General features: G+C 42.2%; 1 protein-coding gene across 21 annotated transcripts in view; it reads right to left on the bottom strand.

The window, feature by feature from the left end:
• Positions 1 to 19,364, bottom strand: part of LOC109279056 (uncharacterized) — a 309,036-nt gene that overhangs the window by 144,833 nt on the left and 144,839 nt on the right. For 7 of the 21 annotated variants that reach the window (XR_008420471.1, XR_008420469.1, XR_008420470.1 and 4 more), the window contains one exon: positions 6,881 to 8,043. The exons of 11 other annotated variants lie outside the window; for them this stretch is intronic. Coding sequence is in view for 1 of the 10 variants with exons in the window: in XM_019469807.2 (XP_019325352.2) it covers positions 7,985 to 8,043 (59 nt within the window). In the remaining 9 variants the exon portion in view is untranslated. Of the gene's footprint in view, positions 1 to 5,084; positions 8,044 to 19,364 lie in introns of those variants that run through there. 3 more of the 21 variants (XR_008420464.1, XR_008420465.1, XM_019469807.2) reach the window with 3 other exon arrangements.

Genomic DNA, 19,364 nt, shown 5'->3' with positions numbered 1-19,364 from the left:
AGTTAACCCTGGAGACAGTAGGTGCCCTGACACGCCACCCATAAACTTCCTTCGGGGTTGAAGGACTTATCCTCCCTGCTAGAAAGCACCCTTGGTTGTCTGCCCACTTTGGGAAAAGACCACTGAGGGACGCTACCTTGCCCTCTGCCAGTACCTGGTCAACACCACTGGAAAGGCCAGGCCTCCTCTCTCCAACTCAGGATGATGTCGCAGGGTCTTCCTAGCTCTAGAGCTCCCACTGGGGTCTGCTGAGCTTTTGCTGAGAATGCAGAACAGCCCAACCTCTCTCTCTCTGCCCCATCCTGCTTTTGTCCCATCCCGTCCCCAGGTGTTGATCCCAAGAGCACTTCCTAATCAACCTCCTAAATGCTAATATTTGACCCTGACTTAGCTTCCCACAGAGCACAACCTATAACCCATGCCTCTCTGTTTCCACAGAATGAAACACAAAGGAATCCATTCAAGGACTTCCTTTCCCCCACTTGAACCATTTAGTAACAAATGATGTTATTATTTGAGAAAGCTACTGGATCTTGGGAGCAGCTGCGACAGAGATTTGGATTCACACTATTCACGTAAGGCAACACAAAGACTCTGGTAGCCAGGAGAAACAGGCCACCTCTTCCTGCATTCCCTGGGAATGCTGCTCCCCAAACAACACGACGAGCTCAGGGGAAACAAGCGCACACTTACTTAATTATGAGCCGTGTCAGGAGTCCTTTGCATTTTTAATTGACCTCCAGAAAACTTGTTTCCTTTCATGCCTGGTTATCTTTCGTTTATATTTAATTTCTCAAAATACGCGCTCACGTGATAACCCTTTAAGAAATCGCCTAAGGCATTGGATGCCCAGCTGGCTCAGTTGGTGGGGCGTGTGACTCTTGATCTCTGGGTGTGAGTTCGAACCCCACAGTAGTTGTGGAGATTACTTTAAAAAAAATCAAATAAAAAATAAATTTTAAAAAGCGCTCTACGAGATTAAAGAGCCATAGTTTTTCCTTGGAAGCGTTATAACAAAATATACTTAGTGATAACACTAGAGTATAATTATGCTTAATAATCTATCATAACTATCCATGAGGCTCTTGTACAAGAGTCAGCAAAATACGGGATGGGGAGAAATCTAGCCTGCAGTGAGCAAAATCCAGCCACGTTCATTTACAGATTGTTTATGGTGGCTCTCATGCTACCATGGCAGGATCAAATAGTTGTGACAGAGATGACATGGCCCACAAAGTCTGACATATTTACTATGTGGCCCTTCACAGAAAGAGTTTGCTGACCTCTGTTTTTAGTATGGTAACATCTGGTGATCCCAATCAAGGATAAAATGAAATAGGAAAAGTTTGTTGAGGGAGAGTAGCATTCAATGTGTATGCCTACAAACGCATACACGCACATGCACACGCATGCATGGAAAAGAAAAAACTCTCTCTGGTCCTTGAGATTAGAGGTGAATGTTTTATATTCTTCCTTTTGTGTTTTTTATATTTTTCACAAGAAACCACTTATTGCTTTTTTTTTTTAATAAGAAAAACAGTAAGTGCTATTTACCATTTGTGTTTCTTCTTCACGACCATTGAGAATTTCGTCATGAGTTGGCTGTCTATAAAAAATACATTTATCAGGGGGCACCTGGGTGTCTCAGTTGGTTAAGCATCCAACTTTGGCTCAGGTCATGATCTCACAGCTCATGAGTTCGAGCCTCACGTTGGGCTCTGTGCTGACAGAGCCTGAAGCCTGCTTCTGATTCTGTGTCTCCCTCTCTCTCTGCCCCTCCCCCACTCATGCTCTGTTTCTCTCTCTCTCTCTCAAAAATAATAAACATTAAAAAAATACATTTGTCAGAAGTGAAGTTAGAGAGCAGCTCTGAATGTGTGCAAACTGAAGGGTTTGTTTCATAATACTACCCATGTCTGAAGAAAATATGTAAACAATGCAATGTGGAGAAGCTCATCCAGCTACTGGATTAAGCATCCAGTTGGCCATCAGAAGTTTAAGAATTAAAACAAAAAGCAGCAACAGCAACCTTGGATTGTTTTGTGACAGCTGGCTCCATTTGGTAAGCGTATACACGTTACTGTAAGAAATATGGCTTATTCAGCCTCCCATTTGTAATGCTTTTTAAATTCTCCCATTGATGTAGAAACACGGCCTCCATTTTCCAAAACTGGGCCATTTCTGGGCTGTAAAAATAGCATAGTGGCCCTTATAATAACATAACTGGGTTTTTTTTTAACGTTTATTTATTTTTGAGACAGAGAGAGACAGAGCATGAACGGGGGAGGGTCAGAGAGAGGGAGACACAGAATCCAAAATAGGCTCCAGGCTCTGAGCTGTCAGCACAGAGCCCGACGCGGGGCTCGAACTCACGGACTGTGAGATCATGACCTGAGCTGAAGTCGGCCGCTTAACCAACTGAGCCACCCAGGTGCCCCTAACATAACTGGTTTTTGAGCACTTTTCTTAATAAATAGCAAGCTCCATGCTCAGTGCTTTGTACTGGCATTTTTTTTTTTTTAACAAAAGGGAAAAAAAACTCTATCAGCCTCTTTTTCAGCTGAGGAAACTGAGCCTCTGGCAAGTTTGATAGGTGGCCAGAGGGTCACCAGCTAACACATGGCTTAACCAGAAATCAAGCCACATTTCTTCGACTCCTGAATCTGAGAACTCACTCTCCAAGCTATGCTATCTCCTGACCATTTGAATGTTGCAAAACATGACCTATCCCCAGCACCTGTCATAGTGGGCACGCATAGTTAGCACTCAGGAAATATCTGTAGAATGACCAGAAAGACTGTCCTCTTTTTTAAAAATTGTTATTTAATTTTTATTTTTTATTTTGAGAGGGAGTGAGCACATGTACGTGAGAGAGGGCAGGGGAGGGGGCAGAAGGAGAGAGAGAGAGAGAATCCAGGACTAACTGTATTAATCCAGGCACCCCAGGACTATCCTCGTTAGTCTGTTAAGTAAGAGCCAGTACAAGGAAGGGTGAGTTGGGACTTTCAGAAGTATCGGGAGGCCGTGATTTTCACACATCAGATTATCTGGGAACAGTATTTTCAGTTGATATAAAGCACTAGCACACTATTTCTATATAATACCAAAAGATTTCGGATTGTAAATAACAGTTTCAGGACAATTTTCGTGTAAACGTGTTATAAGACCACATTGATTTCATATTCAAATAAATATTAAACTTTGTACCACAGTCATATTTGCTTAAACTGATATTCCATATTAACATCACATGGAAGCATACCAGAATGTGACTTAGATGTCCATTTTCTTCTACTCTCTTAAGCATTTTGAAAATGCTGTGTCTTTGCCCACTAGAAACTTGGGACTTTTTTAACTTTTTAAACTCAAGCAAGTGGTCCTGTATTTCTGACTTGGCAACCATGGGTCTGGGTAGAGGCTGGAAAACATATCTATTCATAATTGTTTTTTCCTGTTATTGACTCAAAACAGAATGGGTTTTTGACATTTTGAAGTTAGTGTTACTTAGCCACACCAAATGAAGAGTCAGTTATTGCCAGATCTTTCTATTTTATAGATTGAATTCTGCATTTCTGTATCCTTCCATTGAATCATGCATTTTGCATTAATATAAAGACAAAGTAAAACTTGGGTTTGGAACTGAAATTTAAAAGTTGACAGTTCCCCTCAAGTTGTGGCAATTTGTGTTTTCATTTAAAATTCATTAATAGAGGGATGCCTGGCTGGCTCAGTTGCTAGAACATGTGACTCTTGATCTCGGGGTTGTGAGATCAAGCCCCACACTGGGTGTAGAACTTACTTTAAAAAAAAAAAAGTACTTGGGGCACCTGGGTGGCTCAGTTGGTTGTGCGTCTGACTCTTGATTTAGGCCTAGATCATGATCCCTGGGTCATGGGATTGAGCCCCATGTTGGACTATGTGCTGAGTCTGGAACCTGCTTAAGATTCTCTCTCTCTCTCTCTCTCTCTCTCTCTCTCTCTCTCTCTCACTCTCTCTTCCTCTGCCTTTCTCCCTGACTTGCACATACTCTCTTTCTAAATCAAACTAGAATAGGGGCGCCTGGGTGGTTCAGTTGGTTAAGCGTCCAACTTCAGCTCAGGTCATGATCTCAGGGTTCATGGGTTCAAGCCCTGTGTCGGGCTCTGTGCTGACAGCTCAGAGCCTGGAGCCTGCTTCAGATTCTGTGTCTCCCTCTCTCTCTGCCCCTCCCCTGCTGGTGCTCTGTCTCTCTCTCTCTCTCTCTCTCTCAAAAATAAAAATAAACATAAAAACATTTTTTCATAAACAAAATGGAATAAAACAAAAAATAAAATTTTAAAAAGTACTTGATTCTTAATATAATTATGTAGTAAATGAAAATACATTTAAAAAATAAAATACATCAGGGGAGACTGGGTGGCTCAGTCCACTGAGTGTCTGACTCTTGGTTTTGGCTCAGGTCATGTTCTCAAGGTTTTGTGAGTTCAAGCCCCATGTCCAGCTCTGTGCTGACAGCATGGAGACTGCTTGGGATTCTGCCTCCCTTTCTCTCTGCCCCTCCCCCTCTTGCACTGTCTCCATCTCAAAAACAAACTTAAACGAATACGTTAATAGAGAAATGAAAATAAATTGTACTTTCAACCCCTCACCAGTGCTAGCCTTGACAGAAGGCCAGCAGAGTGGGTATTTTATCATTATCTCCATTGGCAGAAGAGAAATCTGAGGCTCGGAGAGATCAGGAAACATGGCCCACGGTCCCAGCCATAAAAGAGCAGAGTGGGAATGTGAATTCAAATGTTTTGGACTCTAGGGTAGAGTTCTCAACCTCAGCACTTTTGACATTTTGGGCTGGATAGTCCTTTGTTGTGGGGGCTGTCTTGGGCATCGTAGGATTGAGCACTATCCTTAGTGCTTATTAGGTGCCACTGGCACTCCCCTCCACACCCCACCCTCCCACCCCTGCCAACTGCTGCCAAGTTGTAACAACCAACAATGTGTCCGGATTTTGCCATATTTGCCCTGGGGGTGGGATGCAAAATCGCCTCTGGTTTGGAACTACTGCTCTAAAGCTCCTGTCTTAAGCGCTATGCTTTTCTGCCTGCCTTTCAATTTAGGTCAAGATCACCCTTTGCGGAATGGGCCCCCAGGAAACTTGTTCCAGTCTATGCACATCTGGGCCTTGGCCAATGTATAGTTTCTCCCTCATTCTACGTAGGAAGGAAATGCCTGCCACCCACAATCTGGGGTGGTTTGGGATATGTACCCAAAGCTAAAATTAATAAAAAAAATAATGAATTGCCCTGCTCTCATTACCAGAAATCTGAGCCAGAACTGGATCCGTGTGCACTGGGATGAGATTGTTAGAAGGGGAGGGGAGTGGGAAGGCTTATTCAAGCTCAGAGTACTCACTATTTCACTTAGAATTAATTTGAGGAAGAAATAGAATAAGAACAGCAAAGTCATCAAAGATGATGGCTTTTCCTTTATGGCCCTTGGCATCAGAACAAAGAGCCTATTTTTGTGGTTTTTTTGGATATCCAGAATAAAGGGAATAAAAATGTTTAGGTAATGTTTGGATGGTTTGGGGACCGTGCATACATTAGTGATAGGTCAATTAATATCTGAACAGTTCAAAGAGGCAATTATTTTAATTTATAAATCACTTCAGAGGTAGGGAACTGCCATCCCTTCATGTGGTTTTTACAAATAAGAGTGCTCATTGTTACGTGTGTTTGTGTGCGTGTGCGTTTCTACCCGTGTCATTCTATCTGGCCTGAATTTTCCGACCAGATCGCATACCTCGGTGATTATGTATTTGTCTCTAGAGCACTGCCAGATACATAAAGCATTGTATCTGCAATTTGACCCCTGGCTGAGACCACCCTATTTTTCGAGTTTTCACTATGCTGGAAGGTACCACCATGCACGGTGTTCCTTCCAGAAACGGATTTCTTACATTACACTCTAAATGGCAGAGTCTGGGAGCTAAGACTCCCCAGAGGGTTATAATGCCTCTTGGTAATCACTCAAAAAGGGGAGAGAGCCCGAGTGATTTCTGGGCACAGGGGGTTTGTTAGACACTTTAACAGTCGGTGAAAAGTCCTCCAGTGGCAACTTAGAGCTTTCCTTTAAAACCATGTCATAAGCATCCCTTTATTTTATTTTATTTTTTATTTTATTTTATTTTATTTTATTTTATTTTATTTTATTTTATCTCATTTTCTTTCCTTTTCTTTTCTTTTATCTTATTTCATCTTATTTTATCTTATTTTGTTTGGCTGGGTTCAGTTTGGTTGGTTTTATTTATTTTGTTAAAGATTTTATTTTGAAGTAATCTCCACACCCAATGTGGGGCTCGAACCCACAACCCTGTGTTCAAGAGTCACATTCTCCTCTGACTAGGCCAGCCAGGTGCCCCTATCTTATTTATTTTTAATTACTGGGTAACAACAAAGTACCATGCAGTATGCAAGACAAAAACAATCCGGTGGTGAAGGCAAACTAGGAAGCTGGAAGTTATAGTATAGTGTGATTAGTGCAATCATTGAAGAAGTATAAGTGACGAAGCAAGACTGAAGAAAATATGTTGGTTGGGGAAGCTTCCAGAAGGGAGTGAGCTCTGCTTCCGAGTTGAAAGGTGAATAGGTGTTAGTTTGGTGAGATTTCAATTAAGACTCATAAAGATCCAGGCAATCATAAATTCACTGATAGCCTTCGCCATTACATATGCCCCTTCCCTTTTCATTGAAGTTTCTTCTATTGCAAATAAATACAAAGGCCATTATATAATCTCTATTTATGCCCTTGGCGTCATTAATTAAAACATCACAAGTATTACTGAGCATCTGCTTCACGCCTGGCACTATTCTAGATGCTAAGGTACCACCTGCAGACCACAGACCATTCCTACTTTCAGGGAGTTTCATTTTAGTGATGGAGACAGACGGCAGCGGAAATCAAAGCAGAGGTATTCACACAGCCTCGATGCTACAAAGACGAGAAATGACAGGGTCATGTGAAAGGCTGTGCCCTGGGACAGAGGAAGAGGTCTCTGAGAAGGTGACATTTCAGCTGAAACTGGAACCAATGGGAGCCATCCCTGAGATCGGTGGAGAAGGTAGTCCAGCCCAGGGAACGGCACAGGCCTTGGGGCGGGATGATCATGACCTCGTGGGGAAGCCGAGATCAGCGAAGGCACATCATGGAAGACCTTGTGGGCCATGCTAAGATGTCTGGATACCGTTCAGCTTGGATCTTGCAGTCAGTCCTTCTTAGGATTGGACAATATTAAATGCATTCCACTGGCTGGAATGAGTGATCTTTCTTTGCACTGTGGCACATCCCAATATTCAGCGATGAAACGTTTTGTTAGATTTCCACTTTCTACCTTGACGTGATATACCTTTTGGCGCAATGCACTTCACGGGGAGAGAACAGACCAGGTGGCCTGAGTAACAGCCTTTAATTAGAGCCATGCCCATTTGGGCCCAAAGACCAGGCTGCTGGGCGCTGACCAATTGTTCAGGCCTTTTCTTGAAGGAAGAGCAAAACGATTCTCCTCCACGGTAATCCCAGCTCTCCACAGGGGCAACGTGTCCAGTCCGAGTGGGATTTCTATCTGTGTTGGCCTGCTGCCTCATCAATAATTAATTCCCTTCCTTAATCACAGGAAATGTTTGGGAAACTGAAGTGAGAAGGAGAGGGTCATCAGCAGGGATGTGTGTGTTCCAAGGGCTCCCTTGTGCATTTGCTGGTTCCCCTCTTGCCTCAGCCCGGAACGACGGCAAGAGTGCACATTTACAAGCAAGTGCACATGGGTGCCCACCTCAGGTCCGCTCCCTGCTGGTTGTATGGCCTCAGTTCCCCGAGTCTGTCAAATGGACCTAATGCTTGGCTCACATGGCTGTGATGACAGAAACCTCAGGAAACTCTCCTTCTCTCTGTAGATTTTCTCACGTTTACACAGCAGCTTTACTTCTCTGGATTCTACTTTTTTAGCAGACTCTCAGGCTTTAAAGCCTGCAAACCAAGCATTCATATTTCCTCTGTGGCCATTGTCTTCAACTGGAAATGAGAACAGAAAATTATTAACTTGGCTTCATTTTATCATCACCAAAGAGTGGCAGTTAATCAAGGTGCTGCTTATAAAGAAAACCTTGAGATCCTCTTTCTGATGAAAGCCTTACCTACAGGCCACTGTTTGTTATTGAAATCGTATCAGTGCCTTGTAAAAGTCAGAAATAGAAAACAAGATGAGGGCCGGAGCAGGAGAAGCTTGAGAGGGAGAATTCTTAGGGAAGCGAACTTATATCTGGCTCACCTGTAACAAGTTACATCCTATTGTTAGGAAAACACGATCATGGTATTACAAAACGTTTACGGATGTACCGTTAAACATTTTTCTTTTGGTGTTCTAACGGCATTATCTCATTGCATTCAAACAAAGAATGTTTGCTATTACGGCAGGTGAGTTAATAGCGTTTTAATAGCGTTCTGCTTGGAACTGCATTTATTTTGAAACTTTTCAAATGGTTATTTTGAGGGGGGAGGGTACCCTTCAGAGTCAGACACCCCATCTCTTCCTTCTGAAGTTATGTTTTGCAGCAGTTCAACTCAGTACGCAGAGGCAGTGGCAGGCCATGTGACGTTGAAAGAAATCTAGATAGGGACTTGCTTTGTGATGAACTGCTAACACTTCACACGGGTGGAAGTGTAGTGGCAGAGGTGACATCTTAGGTTCTGGAATTAGAAAAGCTAAGGTTCAAGTCCAGCTCCATCCCTTACCGCTGTGTGACCGCATGGCAGATTACACTTTGTGTCAGCCTCAGTTTACCTGCCTGTAAAATGGAGGTAACACAGTAGTGTTTACCATAAAAGTTGTAATTAGATTTAAATATCATAAGCCTCGTAACAACACTTAAAATGGTACCTGCTACATAGTAAGAGCTCAGAAAAAAAAATCATTATTGTCAACATCAATTAACTGTGTTACTTTCAGCAGGTGCTTTACCGCCCAGGCTTTCAATTCCTTACTTCCAAATTAGGAGATTTGGACTAGAATCAATGTTTCTCCCAGTTAATCATTCTTACACAGCCCAGCCCTTAACATTTTTGCTGTTGAAGGGGGGAAAATACCCCTGCAGTACAGCCCTGGAAAGAATAAAGCCAAATGCGCAGATATTCAGTATATCTGTATAAATCTACAAATTTAAAATAAATCTGTCATTTAATGTAGATGGGTTACTCCAACGTGTTATTGTGAAGATCCTGTCACTTGAGGTTCGACCCATTCACAGGTATGTCTGGACGCCATAGCTATGCCAAATGGATTACCAATACCTTGCATGCCTTGGACTTGTCCAGAGCTATAATAGTTATCTTTTTGTTTCAAATATACGTTAATATAGACACATGTGAAACCAGTAGGTACAGTGTAGCAGCTGAGAGCAGACCCTGGAGCCAGATAGCCTGGGTTCAAATCCCAGCTCTGCCACTTGCTGGCTTTGTGTTGATGGGCAAGCCATTTAACGTACCTGTGCCTCAGTTTCCTCATCCGTAAAATCAAGATAATGTGAATCCATTTAAGCGTGTTACTGTGAGTTATTACACGTACAGCGCTTAGAACAATGCCTGCCCTACCAGCATCTCATCAGTGAGCTGTGCCTACCAACATGTGCAAATACATCACACTTCAACAAGCACTGTCTAGGATTATCTCTATGTTCCTTTTTGGCTCTGAGGCCTTTAAGGAGTTGAGAAGGAGATCTGGCTCCTAATACTCTATTCTTGAAGTAGACGCTTAATATCGGTGGCTCAGATTTTTCCCCTCTACAACTATTTCCCTACCACCTCTCTCTAGGTACTCCCTGCATGTGGCAAGGTCGAGAATGGATAATGAGTCTGTGTGTGAACAGCTTTGACTCCCCCCAAAACTTGACCGTAGAAGATCCTATTATTAATTGGCCGCCTATGACTCTTTAGCCTGAGCAGAGGATCGATGTGAGAACCAAATGTTGATTGGTGAGTCTCTACTGCCTAAGCAAAACCACAGGGGAAAAGAAAACCATTTCTCTAGCTACAGCTTTCCTGCCAGCAACATTGAAGAAAATGAGACATAACGTGAATTCCATATGTCCAAATATATTACTATTCCATTCGGTCATAAAAAATAAGTCTCTCCGGCCTACCATATCTGAAACCCAAATTGTTTGTATTTCAGACTCAAATCCTTCCTCTAAATCTTCACACACCTGCATCACGTTGACATGCAAAGTAAGCATGATTCATTGAAAAGTGTGAGATTTCTGTCCAAAAAGAAGCTGCATGAGGATAAGGGAGTCTATGTGCCCAGAGATAGGAAATAAAATATACAGATGGTGGTAGTGTGGCAAATAGATCGTAGCTTCATATGTATTGGCAGAAATTCAAAGGGACAAATCAAGTGCTTGAACTACTCAAGTAGAATTACTTTGTGTTTAGTTATTATGCCTCCGATGAGAAAGTTTTTGTAAATCACAATGAACTGGTGATTACGCTCTTAGATACACTACAGCACGTTTTAATAGACCACAGAGCCCCTGTACCTTTCTGCTTGAATGTGGTCACGTTTCATGTTGGGTAATAGACAAGTTCTTGTGTCAAGCTATACACATGTGGACAGACCTAAACAAGGGCGGCAACAAGTGTTGGTACCAAGTGAAGCCAAGGGCAGGGGAAATTGTTGAACCCAACATTGGTTTTGTTTGGTTTGAAAAGAGATCATCCAAAGTCAAGAGAACATGTATGGTTTGGTTTGCTTTCACTTCATCTGTCACCCTTCATCTGTTCACTTCATCTGTTACTTGGAAGGAACAGTAATTCCCTCATCAGAGATGATTGAATTCTCCAGAATCCATTTGTAGGTTTTCGAGAGTGAATTTACCATGGCTGTGATTATACTCTACCCATTCCTACTAAGATTTGATAACGTTTTTGAGCTAGGAAGATTATAATGAGTATTATATGTTCTAAATTAAAACTCATTCAATAAATTTGGCATCATATTGGGTTATAGCTAGTATTTAGGGTGTGTAATATCCTCCCCCAGTAACTTTTTTTGTAAACCCAATCCATTTTATACACCTAGGTCAGATTATTAATTAGGATGAGATTATCTTTGTCTCACTGCACCATTTTTCCACCAATGTCCTTTCAGAGATTATTTTTAAGTTTTTTTATTTATTTTGAGAGAGAGAGAGAGAGCGAGCATGAGTGGGGGAGGGACAGAAAGAGAGAATCCCAAACACTGTCAGCACAGAGCCCGACACAGGGCTCGAACTCATGAACTACAAGAACATGATCTGAGCTGAAACCTAGAGTTCTTGTAGTTCGTGAGTTCGAGCCCTGTGTCGGGCTCTGTGCTTCCTTGCTTTTCTCACCCTGCAAGGTCGTGAAGGGTTCTCTACAGGCATTGGGTTCCTGATGAGTTCTGGTTCTTCAGAGCTGCCCACACCACCCTTCTAATAAAATTCCTATTTTGCTTATATTAGGCAAAGCCTATTTCTGGCTCTTGCACCTAAGCAAGCCCATCTAGTATAAGATACTAAACAAAATGTCACATATATACACATATATGTGATACATATTACTAAATATATAATATTTATCTTATTTATTGAGAATTTACCACCCTTGGCTCTATTCTACTCCTATTAACATGTAATAACCCATTTATGCTTACAACTTTATTAAGATACTCTTCCCTGCCCGCCCCCCACCATTTTTCAATGCGCTTATCTCTTTCCAACATTCCTTATAATTTTCTTACTAGGTTTATTGTTTTCGTGTCTTTCCCCCACTGGAACGTAAGCTCAGTGATATTTCTCAAGTGCCCAGGACAGTCTCTGACACATGGCAGGGGCTCAATAAATATGTGTTTAATTAATTGACTAGTTAATTGATGAGCTACATGATATTATTTGGTTTACTACAAATATTCCTGTAAATCCACAACCTTCTTCTACCTACCTTGCAGGACCTGCTTAGGTAAAATGTTTGCTCTCCTTTCTAAAGCTTTTTAAGTATGGGCTAGATTTTCACATCTGTGCTCTTGCCCAGCAACAGGGGACTAGATCAAATGACCTCCTGAGAGCTGTCTGGCCCTTGACATTCTAATTCAATTCCACTTAAATGTCCTAAAAGTAATTTGTAGAGAAATTCTTTTCCTCCTCCTCTCCCCAATTGGCGTGCACATTTATCTAATTATTTCCTTGGTAGATTGACCTAGCTTTGAAGGAGTACCGTGTCAGCTCTCATGCATTTTCCCTAAGCACTCACTTTATAAAACTAAGAGACTAAAGACTCAGCTCTCTAGGGAATTAAATTGCATTCAAATAAGATTAAGGATTTTTGAGTCACAAAAGCAAGGACAATCAGAGGCTAACTAAGAAGAGGCAATTGTTCAGCAAACTAATCCAGACATGTAATTCACAAAGGGACTCTCACAATTGGTCAGGGGGGAAAAAATTGCCTGTGAAGGAATGGGCGGGCTGGACAGAGTGAGGGGAGCCTTCTTCCTTCCAGAGTTTAAAACCCTGTCCCTCGCTGCTTAGAGGGTGACTATGTTTATTTTCTAAATTTAGTCGATTGTGGCCCAATACCCTTCCACTGAACTGGATTAGTTTAGAGCCTGAGAGAGAGCCTTGGATTCGATCTTGAGAGCCGGGTAGTTTCTCTAAAGAAGCAACAGATTGGTGAAGTGGTATTGGGGTGAAGTGAAATCTATTGATGTTGATCTAAGAAGGTTCATTTGTCACCCCTCTTAACCTCTTGTAGGCCACGGACTTCCTCTCAGAATAATGTTTTTAAATGTGTAAAAGAAAGAGCATAAAATTTCAAGGCAAAGTAATTATATTGAATTCCATTTATCCATTTTTCCCCAAGACAGATCAGTAGTATAGATGTTTGTAAATACATTAAATATCAAGGGCTAGCAGTAGGTCTGAAAATTTATGTCATTTCAAAGCGGTGATCAGGTTTTTGGGTGTTTTTTAATGTTTATTTTTGAGAGAGAGAGAGAGCACGTGTGCAAGTGTGGGAGAGGCAGAGAGTCCAAAGGGGACAGAGGATCCAAAGCAGTCTCTGTGCTGTCTGCACAGAGCCCGACTTGGGAATCAAACTCATGAACCACGAGATCATGACCTGGGCTGAAGTCGGATGCTTAACCGACTAGGCCCCCCCCCCCAGGCATCCCTAAAGCGGTGACAAGTTTAAATTATAGTTTGAAGTATTGCAACCTCTGTACTGTGAAGTGAAAACATCTACAATTTATGTACAGTACTGTGGTGTGTTGCCTATATTTGTAATCAAAGAAAATGCTAAATTTCAGTTAGATGTTAATAAAAAATAACGGTATCATCTTATGCAGGCTGCAGCTTCTAGACCAGGATGAGAACTTTGGGCAAGGACACTGACCAGGCCGTGCAGCCTCCCCACTAAACACTACACCCAACTTCACCATAGAGATGCCTGTGGTTGCTGACATGTGTTTAAACTACTACTCCACTAATAAAATGTTCCCATTGACCAGGGCCCACAGTGAGAAAGCTTGAAAAACTGGAAAAAAATATCAGTGCCTTGTGCTTAATGGAATGGCCTCTCTAGGCTGGTGAGCAAAGAGTGCGAGGTTGCCATTATAGAGTAAGAAGACTTCTGACAGGAGGGCGACCAACTTGTCCTGGTTTGCCCAGGACCATCCCAGTTTTTAAATGAAAAGCTCCCCGTTCGTGGAACCCCTCAGTCCCCGGTAAACCTGGATGGTTGATGGGTGCTCTGGAGTCAGAAACCACAGGGTGATCTGGGCCCAGTCTGTCTCCCCGAGTCTCAGCATCTAAGTCTCCAAATGGGAATAAAAATGCCCTTCTCACAAGGTTGGACTAAGGGTTAACTGTGATTCTGTATATTAAAGGCCTAGGACAGGGTCTGTCACATTGTAAGCACTGAAGACACAGTGACTATCACCATCATCACTGCTGTTATTATAACATTAATTCCCTTCCTTCTACCTTCTGCCATCCTCCAGGAAGAGCCATGCCTTTTTCTCAAGCACTCAAGGAAAATGATTTTTTAAACTTTCATAAACTACATATAAAAAATTCACAAATCAGAAGAAAAATTCTTTAGCCTCTCTAAGTTGTACACAGTCTTCTAGGCTCCTCTTGAAGTTTTCATGAAGAATTTGCTAACATCACATGCATGGTGAAATAATGTATTAGGCTGAACCCGATGAAACTGACAGTTTTGTAGATCAAAAACCGTTGAATGCTTGATAATGTCATAGAGTTCAATGTGAGCGTATACTGAGTATACAGGGCATGGCATATGAGAGGCTGTCGTTTTATAAATAAATGTCATCCTTTCTTCCTTAATGATTCCGATATTAAAAGCCCTCTCCTTGGGGTGCCTGGGTTGCTCAGTCAGTTAAGCATCCAACTCTTGATTTGGGCTCAGGTCATGATCTCAAGGTTCGTGAGTTTGAGCCCTGCGTCGGGGTCTGTACTGACAGCTTGGAGCCTGCTTGGGATTCTCTCTCTCTGCCCCCCCACCTCACCTGTGCTCTCTCTCTCAAAATAAATATATAAACATTTTTAAAAATTTTTTAATAAAAGACATCACCTTAATTCATTCTTCTGTTATCATCCCAGGTTTCCTATTAGATTTCAGATTTCATGTCCTTATATCCTTTACCATCAAGATAATGTGTTAAACACTCAAGGAAAATGATTTGTTAAACTTTCATAAACTGCATGTAAAAAAATTCACAAATCAGAAGAAAAATTCTTTAGTTTTGGAACTGAATATTTGCTCCAGATACACTTGCCATTATGTATACCTCTTTTCTTGGCAAAGACTAATGTATTACCTTGTATTATTCTTTACCTTATATCTTGGGCCTATCTTGACCATGTGATATTCCCCCCTATCTTTCACAATACCTAGCGTTACAAAGAAACACGTTAATTATGGACAGTTGATAAGGGAACTTTAAATGTCATAGAAACTAACTAAGAAATTTACATCACTAAGGTTTGGGGCTCAATGGAACATCATTAAAGAGAAAGCCCCCGACTAAATCTCTGGGGTAGAGCTGTCCAGTGTGGTAACCAGAGCCTCATGTGTTCATTGAGCACCTGAAATATGGTTAGGCCAGATTTAGATATGTTGCCAATATAAAATACACCCTGGATTTCAAAGACATAGTACTAAATAAAGGATGTGAAATGTATTATTAATAAGTTCACAGTGTTTGTATGTTGAAAACATAATTTGGACATATTGAGTTAAATCAAAATGGTAAGATTAATCTCACCTGTTCCTTTTGATTTCTTAAAAAAAAATTAATGCTTATTTATGTTTGAGAGAGAGAGAGAGAGAGAGACAGAGACAGAGCACAAATGGGGGAGGGGCAGAGAGAGAGGGAGACACAGAATCGGAAGCAGACTCCAGCCTCCGAGCTGTCAGCACAGAGCCCAACCCAGGGCTTGAACTCACGACCTGTGAGATCACAACCTGAGCTGAAGTCAGAAGCTTAACTGACTGAGCCACCCAGGCGCCCCCCTCTTGATTTCTTTTAATGTGGCTACTAAAATATTTAAAAATTCATGTGTGAGACAACCCAGATGTCCATCAATAGATGAATGGATAAACAAAATGTGGTAAATATGTAAAATGGAATACCATTCAGTCTTAAAAAGGAATGCAATTCTGATACATGCTACATGGAAGAGGCTTGAAAACATGCCAAGTAAAGTAAGTCAGACACAAATAGGCAAATATTGTATGATTCTACTTTTATGAGGTACCTAGAATAGACAAACTCATAGAGAGAAAAAGTAGAGTATAGGCAGCCAGGGGCTGGTGGGGATGGAAGGATGGAGAGTTAGAGTTTAATGAGTACAGAGTTTCTGTTTGGGATGATGAGAAATTTCTGGAAATGGTCAGTGATGGTAGCCCAACACGGTGAATGCCACTGAATTACACACTTAAAAATAGTTACAATGGTAAATTTTATGGTATGTGTATTTTACCACAATTCAAAGAAGATTCAGCTGTGGCTCTCATATGTGGCTCACATTATATTTCTTTTGGACAGAGCTTCTCTCAAGAAGTTTAATAAAGGGCCAGGCACAAATGCCCTTCTATCTATAGTACTGATGCTATTTCAGAGTTCAGCTTTTGGAAGTCAGAAGAAGCTAGGGTTCGCCTTCTGGCTCAGCCCCTGACTGGCTAAGGAATAATCCTAGAAGCTGTTACCCCTCAGTTTCCTCAAAATGGGGATTATAAAATGCACCACCTAGGAGTGTTGTAAGTCTAAAAGGGAACATACATACTACACGGTGAGGAGTATAAGCACAAGAGGTGACACTGAATAAATGGTACTCATTGCCACTCTAGATGGAAGCAGAGTCTTCCGATGTTAACAGTACCTAACTATTTTGCTAATGCCTGAGGAATAACCTGAAAGGCTCAAGAGCATTCTACTTACCTGGGTGAAAGCCTGGTCAGTAAATGTCATCCCCATTCTGGAGACCACGGGAAAAGAGCTGAGTCCAACTCTATAGAAATAGCATTCATTTAAAATTTTTTTAATGTCTTTTTTTTTTTTTTTTTGAGAAAGAGAGCGAGCGAGCATGAGTGGGGGAGGGGCAGAAAGCGAGGAAGACACCGAATCTGAAGCAGGCTCCAGGCTCTGAGCTGTCGGCACAGAGCCCTGTGTGGGAATTGAACCCACGAATGGTGAGATCATGACCTGAGCTGAAGTCAGACGCTTAACCGATGCCCCAGAAATAGCATTCATTTTAGAACCTCCCTTCTCCTGTTGTTTCCGGTATGTCACCCCATCATGTGATACATGCCTTCCGAAAAAAATCTGTTGAGCACAAGTGTGCACTGAAAATAACCAAGATTGTAGAGCACGGAAGACTAGGGGCAGAGGACTCAAAACCTGCCCACTTTACAACCAACGGACTAACAAAACCAACAGGTCCATGGGGAAAGAAGTGGGCCAGCTGAGGTGGGTGACTCGTCACGGCTAGAGGTTACTACAGCGGATCTTCAAAGGACACAGTCACACACACACACAAACAAAGTGTAAATGATGGCAGCGCCTTAGCTGGAGCAGGGCTGGCAGGTACTGGGACAATGTGGGTGGAAGTGGAGTTCTGAATCCTGGGAAGCCATTCAAGTGGGCACGGGAGGAAGGGCCACCATAAGCAGAGAGAGCTGAGCCAGGCTGAGGGTGCTCATCCTTTGAGAAGGACCCACAGGGGTGGGGCCTTATGCTGGAATATCCTCTAAAAACCCCTGAAAGGTCTGCTACCAATGTAGCAGGTCAAGTTGAGGACGTCTCCCTTTCTTGCTGTAGCTTTTAACCGGACTCCCGCTAACCCTGTTCCCCTTGGCTACGGAAAAAGAAAATCACATAAAAACCTTATGCCTTCTGCAGTCCCCTCTTATAATAACAAACGACCCAATTCCCACTACAGAGCCATACACGTTTTCTTTGTGCCAGGGGCAGGACTACATACATTATCCTATTTAATATTTACCCTGTCTCCACACATCTGGTGTTATTATGCCAATTTTAAAGTTATTACCTTGCTGAAAGGTCTCACAGCAAGTAAGTAGCATAGCATTCACATTAAGTCTGCTTATCTCACATCGTGTGCTCTTACCCACTGTACTGTACTTCCTGGTCATTTGAGCCTGCCTGTCATTTAGCTTATTTACAAATGTGACCAAATCCTTGAGCAGAATTTAGGTTCAGCTTTGCCTGAGCTCACCCCTCAACAAACTACCGCTGCCCGTTCTGAACCCACTCCATCTAACATAGTGAAAATGGATGAAATGGTCCAGGCATCTTTCTTCTCTAAAGTACTTGGGAGAAGTGGAAGGTATCATTTCATGATCTAAGATCTCTAGCTCCGAGGCTATTCTCATGAACTTATCTCCTGTCGGGGATGAAAATGAAAATCATTAGGCTGTAGGTTTTCTGCGTTCTACTAAGGCTTCCAAAAGGTGACCTAAATGGAAGAGTGTCAAAGCAGAACCGGATATGTCCCAACTACCAGATCAGTTATGGTTAAGACTGATAGGATGCAAACCAAAGGTCTGATGGGAGAGAGTCTTGAATGAAATTCTGAAATGGCTTCAAGCAGGCTCCATGCTGTCAGCACAGAGCCTGACGCAGGACACTATCCCATGAAGTGTGAGATCATGACCTGAGCCCAAATCAAGAGTCAGACACTTAACCAATGGAGCCACCCAAGCGCCCTAGTACAGGATTTTTTTTTAATATGAAATTTGTTGTCAAATTGGTTTCCATACAACACCCAGTGCTCATCCCAACAGGTGCCCTCCTCAATACTCATCGCCCACCCTCCCCTCCCTCCCACCCCCCATCAACCCTCAGTTTGTTCTCAGTTTTTAAGAGTCTCTTATATAAGTTTTGGCTCTCTCCCTCTCTAACCTTTTTTTTTTTTTCCTTCCCCTCCCCCATGGTCTTCTGGTTTTTTTTTTTTTTTAAGTTTAAATTCACTTATAGAAAGTATCCAAATCAAGGATGGCAAACTCCTGTGGACTGGCCAAATTTGGCTTGTACGTGGATTTTCTGAATGGCCAGGAACATATAAAAATACTGAATTCAAAAGTGAAGCCAAAAAAAAAAAAATTCATTATAGCTACCCTCCCTCCTTTATCATGTCCTACCGCTCAGTTACACATTTGAAAACCCAGTCTCCTCCCCGAAGGCACTCACATTTGAAACCCCTATCTTAAATGCATGTGACACGATCTCTGTTGTATTAGCATTTACTCATCAGCACAGGCCAACACCCATCATACGGCCTACGACTTGAGCTATGCCGTTTCTATTTTGGGGGGGAAATGGATGCAAAGCTACATTAAGAGGTTGCCAATTAAGAGTAATTAAACATTTCACTTGCCTTAATAGGTCCAATTAGATTTGATTCATCTCTAATTTTATTACCAATGAGCATATTTTGATGATTATTTTATATCTTAACTTCAGAGGAGAGAAATGCTCATCTCTTCCTCTTAGGCTTTTTTCCTCCCCTTGAGGGATGTGATAGTGAGTGATCATCCTTGTTCTTCCTGACTCTTGGTGCCACTACGTAAAGCCCATCTCAGAGCTGAGAATGGAATCAGGGGCCCTGGGGCAACTTTTGGCTTTGGATCACCTCCCTGAATTATTCATGTGGAGCCGGGTGGGTGAGTGTCCAGCCACAAAGATCCAGAACCAAGGCCAAGGAGGGATGCTGGTCTGGAGTAACTGAGGAAACCACCACTGGCGCCACTGACTTGGAATCTCCAAGTAGAACCGCATGACT

This window comes from Panthera pardus, unplaced genomic scaffold (assembly GCF_024362965.1).
Source record: "Panthera pardus isolate Hobbes unplaced genomic scaffold, ASM2436296v1 HiC_scaffold_8, whole genome shotgun sequence".
Taxonomy (NCBI): domain Eukaryota; kingdom Metazoa; phylum Chordata; class Mammalia; order Carnivora; family Felidae; genus Panthera; species Panthera pardus.
Note: the sequence above shows the minus strand (reverse complement) of the source record. Positions and strands in the feature narration are given on the sequence as shown.